The following is a 6000-nucleotide window of genomic DNA, read 5'->3' as shown; positions in this document are numbered from 1 at the left end:
TCTACTTTTGATGTGTTTTAATAGTGTAACACACACACACACACACACACACACACACACACACTTTATGATCTCTGTAAGTTTCTTAGTATTTTAATTTTTTTATAATCTCTTTTCATCATCTTCATTAATATGAGTAATTTTTATGTTTTATTTAGCACATTATACTATTAAGTTTAGCATATTATACATATTAAGTTTAGCTCTTAAGATATTTTTACTAAAAAAGAAAATTTTCTTTGCTTTTATTTAAAAACTATAATTCTGCAAGCAAAATGTTGAAATCACACCTTTCAAATCAGAGAAGAGGTTTTGAACTTATTTTGGGTTGTTTTTATCTCTTTGGATTCTTGAAGTTTATTATAGAAAGGGTTTTAGCATCTACGTATTATGTAAACTTGAAGAACTGAGTATTCTGCTAACACATACACATAAAACAGATCATAAATTATTGCCACACTTTATTTACACATATTCCATTGGGACAACTACTTAGTCATGATAAAAATTAGATTATTCTATAGTTTCTTGTATAGTTTCTTTGTTCAGTTGGCTCTCAATATTCCAGTTCCCAGGCTGAGGAGATAATGGCTATGCAAAAAGACTTTCATGCCTGAGGCACCCAGTGTCCCAGGTTCAATCCCTAGCATTATCATAAACCATAGTTGAGCAGCGCTCTGGTAAAAAAACAAACAACAATACCAAACAGACAAACAAAAAAGCCCCAATTCATCCTTTCTTTACTTCCTTCCTCTTCCTCCGCATATTCTTTGTTTGTCAAATATGTATCAAGTACCTAAACAGCCAAAAGAATTAGTTGATGGCTGAAAGGATGAGATTAGGAGACTTGTGATTCTGGGAGACAAAGTAGAAAATATTAGCTTCCATAAGTGAAAGTTAGATAATAAATTTCAGAGACTTGAAGATTTAACACAGAAAAATCTCAGTTGGTAGGGAACTAAGGTTAAAGTGGTTTACTTAAATCTAGTCTTTACTGAACGAAGAAAAAGTTTGACTTTTTAGCCTATAGTAAAGCAAGTATGATCTGATATACCTGGTATCTGTTGATAGGATATGTTTAGATTTTTTATGTTTCATATTATATTTTTTTATTAAAATGTTGGCATTCTAAGTACTCTTTGTTTTTGTTTATTTGTGTGTCTTTTCCTGAGCACTGCTCTCAGGCATGAGTCTTCTTGCATAACCATTATGCTATCCTCCCCACCCATAAGTGCTCTTTGAAATGACAATAATGTAAATGGTCTTTCCGCAAGTCCATGCTTTTCTCTCCATCAAGACTGTTCTACTGATGGAGCCTTAGTTGTAATGCTGCCATGTTTGTTTGTTTGTTTTCTCAGAAGTGATTATTCTTTATTCCTGGTTCTCTCATTTAACACTATGATGCATTATTTTTAGGTACAAGATTAGTAAAGGCTTGCAGGATTTAAAAAATGTGCTGCCAGCTGGAGAAACATACATCCATGAAGGACTAAAGCTAGTAAGTTCTTTTACCAGCATGGAGAAAAAGTTTGATAATTTTGTAAGGAGATAAGTTACCTCCTCATGAAACTCAAACTACATTCCATCTTTATCTTAAAACTTAAAAAAAATGCTTTTAGCTCTTCTAGGAATGAGACTGACAGAAAACACGATTCACTGTAGTAATAAGGAAAGTTTGGATGGCATTTGCCTTTTGAAGAATTTTTCCATTTTCTCTGTTAAATTCAAGCTAATTGGATAAAGAAGAGAAAAGAAAAACCCAACCCACTTTTATTTAAACTTAGTAATGATATTCTAGTGCATATGTGTATTTCAAATGAAATACTATGTTTTTTGTAAGCTAACCTCTAATACTTTGATTTTATCAGAATTTAGCTTTGTAGAAAGTGCTGACTGAAAGTTAAGATTCAATAGTGAGATGAATAATTAGTCTCTATTTTCAGGCAAATAAACAGATTCAGCAATCAGGCTTAAAAGCCTCCAGCATCATTATTGCTCTGACAGATGGCAAGTTAGAAGGTCTGGTGCCACAATATGCAGAGAAAGAGGTGAGTTTTGAACTGACATGATTGCTCAACCCCCCCCCCCCACACACACACACACTCCATACATGTAGCTGATGCTTGAGTAATTCTCTCCTTCCTCTTTCAGGCAAATTTCTCCAGGTCATTTGGGGCAAGAGTGTATTGTGTGGGTGTCCTCGACTTTGAGCAAGCTCAGGTGAGCACAGCAGAATTATATCACAAAATTGTTTTAAAAATAGTTTGTCAAGTTCTCCTCAGCAATTACTTTATAACACCAATCACTTATTAAATATTTTCTGTAAAATTAACAATTTTAATGAAGTCTTGAGGGTTTATGTATTAAATTTTTGTATGTCTATTTAATTTGGATAGAGACAGGGAGAAATTGAGGGAAAGAGAAGATAGGTTAGATAGAGAGGTATCTGCAGCACTTTTTTTGCCACTTGTGATGTTTTCACCCGCATGTGGGGACTAAGGGCTTGAACCGAGGTCCTTGTATACTGCAATGTGTGCGCTCAAGGTGTACAACCACCCGGCCCCTATGTTAGAATATTTTTAATAACTTCTTCCCCTGCTAGAACTTTTCTGGGCCTTCATGCCTACAGGATCCTATCCCTCCCAGTGTTCCTTCTCTTCCTTTTCTTCCCCCTCTACCTTCTCCTTTTTTTTTTTTTTTTTAATAGCAGGTGAAAGAGAGAGAAGAGATACAGTACTGCTTCACATCTTGTGGAGCTTCCCTTTTTCTGTTGTTGTTTTTTTTTTTTTAATATTTATTGATTCCCTTTTGTTGCTCTTGTTTTTAATTGTTGTAGTTATTGTTGTTGCTATTGATGATGTTGTTGTTGGATAGGACAGAGAGAGGAGGGGAAGACAAGGGGAGAGAAAGACAGACACCTGCAGACCTGCTTCACCGCCTGTGAAGCGAATCCCCTGCAGGTGAGGAGCCCGGGGCTCGAACCAGGATCCTTGTGCCAGTCCTTGCGCTTTGCGCCATGTGCACTTAACCCGCTGTGCTGCTGACGGACTCTTGAAGCTTCCGTTTTTCTTGGTGCTCCTATATGGTAGGCAGGAGCTAGAATCCTGGTCCTCCTGCATGCAGTGAAGTGTTCCCTTGACTGGGTGAACTATCTCAGATCTCTCAAATATTTTCTTTTAAATTAACAAAAAGGCTTTACATTACAGTTTGGGTTGAATGTTACTAAGCCTTCTGTGTCTTAGGCCATCTATAGCTAGAAAAGCTCTGGACAGGGCTGAAATTAAAACAAGAAGCTGGGGCCAGGTGATGCACCTGGTTAAGTGCACATGTTACAATGTACAAGGACCTGGGTTCAAGCCCCTAGCCCCCACCTGCAGGGGGAAGGCTTTGCAAGTGGTGAAGCAGGGCTGCAGGTGTCTGTCTTTCTCCCTCTCTATCTCCCTCTTCCTTTCTCAATTTCTGGCTATCCCTATCCAATAAGTAATTAAAGATAATAAAAAAACTTAAAAAAAAACAACTTGAAGCTAATGGACAGGGACCATAACTGAACAATGGTACTATCACCTCAATTCCCAACAAACTATGCTGGGGAACTAATCCTGTGTTGTGTAGTTTTGTAGAACCTAACTAAAACATAATGAAGTTTGTAACCTGTTGTACATTTCAGTCACTCTTTGATTAAAACATGCCTCCTCTTTCTTAAGCTTGAAAAAATTGCTGATTCCAAGGAACAAGTTTTCCCTGTGAAAGGTGGATTCCAAGCTCTTAAAGGAATAATTAATTCCGTGAGTATTTCTCTGCAGAGGTGTGGGAGGGAAGTCTCATAGTGTTATATTTCTTTTTTAAAATCTTTTTTTGTATTTATTTATTTATTCCCTTTTTTGTTGCCCTTGTTGTTCTATTGTTGCAATTATTATTGATGTCACTGTTGTTGGACAGGACAGAGAGAAATATAGAGAGAGGAGGGGAAGACAGAGAGTAGGGGAGAGAAAGACAGACACCTGCAGACCTGCTTCACCGCCCATGAAGCGACTCCCCTGCAGGTGGGGAGCCGGAGGCTCGAACCAGGATCCTCAAGCCCATCCTTGTGCTTTACGCCACCTGTGCTTAACCAGCTGCACTACCTACCGCCTGACTCCAAATTTCTAACTGTAACAAGTAATCTTGGCATCCAGTTCAGGTGGTCATTATCTTGAAAAACACAGTGTCATTAGAAAGATCTGGATTTTTTTTTTTAATGTTAAGACTTTCTTTTTTAATTATCTTTATTTATTTATTGGATAGAGAGCTTGAGGATCTTTCTCCCTGCAGGTGGGGTTGGGCTTGAATCTGGATTCTTGCATATTGTAATATGTGCATTCAACCAGGTGTGCCAGCCACTGGCCTGGAAAGGTCTGGATTTTTTTTGAGAGATTTGGAGCTAGTTCTTCTCCACGCTGAGTACTATGAGTCTGTGTTTTTGATGACACATTTAAAATTTTCACAAGCAGTCTTAGAAATTTCCACCTTTTGAAATCACAGAGTTCCTCAGTGTCTTGCTATCTAGTATGTTTTATAGGTTTTATAGAAGAAATGCAAAATAAAAATTTGGATTGCAGTGTACGATGCAATGTACTCCATCTTTCAAATCTGGTACTCCTTCGCTGTCAAGGCCACTTGAACTGTTGACTAGGTTTTTGACTGTTGTTCTTTCTGTTCCAATGATTAATAGTTGCACTGGCGCTCATAATATTTCTGTTTGGAATTCAGTTGAGCTGTCTCTAGTGATTGTTAGAATCTGGGCTATCCTAAAACCGAGGGTAGAGAAGTGGAGAGATGAAATGCAAAGCAAAATTCCTGGGCTTGCACAGCTGAGGTTTATGTTTCATTTTACAGCTTTTTGCTAGAAGCACTAGGAACAGTTGCTATTAAGTATTTATGATATTTTGCTAAACACCATCTAAAATGGAGTGAAAAAATATATTCCAAGCTTAAGCTTTTCCTTTAATCTCTAGGTATTTATTGAAGGGTAAAAAAAAAAAATCAGTTTCTTCTGACATTTGGCTCCGACACTGAAACTTTCTCTTTAAAGATCATGTTTTTCAGAAACACTGAATAAGAGTTATTGAATTTGGTTTTATATCTTGTGGGCCTTTTCCCCCTAATTTGAAGTTTCCATAGGAAAGATGCTATGTGATTATATCATATCAGTGCATCTAGTGGAAAGGCCAAAGATAAATGTAGACTATAACAAAAATTCAACTTATATTAGGAATTTATATATATTATTGTGTTTAAGTTTTAGGAAAAAATACAAAGTAAAAAATAGGTACTTTCATAACTGAATTTAATATGTTTTTACAGCCTAAGTATGTAAGTTTCAAAATATAGGAAAATACTTGGGCTGTGGAAGTAGCTCACTTGAAAAGTATGTTACCTTGTCATGTACATGAACCAGGTTCAAGCCTGCCTCTCTCTGCCCCCATTGAAGAAAGCTTCAGTGCTGTGGTCTTTCTCATTCTCTCTCTCTTTTCTTCTCTGTCTTTAATTTAAAAAAAATGTAAGTGGGTCAGGCAATGGCACAACCATTTGTATATACATGTTACCATGTGCAAAGACCTGGTACCAGTGGGGGATGGGGGGTGGAAGATAAGTTTCACAAGGGTGAAGCAGGTCTGTAGGTGTCTCTCTGTATCTCTCCCTCTCTGTCTCCAACTTCCCTCAATTTCTCTCTGTCCAGTCAAATAAAAAGAAAGAGAAAAAATAAATAAGTGAAATATAGACAGAGAGGGGCACTGAGAAAGGGAGGGTAACTTGATCTGACTAATGAACAAATCAGTGGGTTATTTATTTAATTTTTTTTTAGAGAAGAATTTTTCTTTTTCTTTCTTTTTTTTAATTTTTTTTTATTTAACAAAGGAGACATTGACAAAACCATAGAGTAAGAGGGGTATAATTTCGCACAATTCCCATAACCCAATCTCCATATCCCACCCCCTCCCCTGATAGCTATACCATTCT

At 36.9% G+C, this 6000-nt stretch overlaps 1 protein-coding gene across 1 annotated transcript in view; it reads left to right on the top strand.

Annotated features, from left to right (window-relative positions):
* Window positions 1-6000, top strand: part of ANTXR2 (ANTXR cell adhesion molecule 2) — a 152868-nt gene that overhangs the window by 13921 nt on the left and 132947 nt on the right. Inside the window, exons 4-7 of the mRNA XM_060187924.1 lie at window positions 1417-1498; window positions 1944-2048; window positions 2152-2220; window positions 3705-3785. Of these exons, the coding sequence (XP_060043907.1) occupies window positions 1417-1498; window positions 1944-2048; window positions 2152-2220; window positions 3705-3785 (337 nt within the window). The remainder of the gene's footprint in view (window positions 1-1416; window positions 1499-1943; window positions 2049-2151; window positions 2221-3704; window positions 3786-6000) is intronic.

The sequence above is a fragment of the Erinaceus europaeus genome, chromosome 3 (assembly GCF_950295315.1).
Source record: "Erinaceus europaeus chromosome 3, mEriEur2.1, whole genome shotgun sequence".
Classification (NCBI taxonomy): Eukaryota; Metazoa; Chordata; class Mammalia; order Eulipotyphla; family Erinaceidae; genus Erinaceus; species Erinaceus europaeus.
The sequence above is the reverse complement of the archived record's forward strand: the minus strand, read 5'-3'. Positions and strand labels throughout refer to the sequence as shown.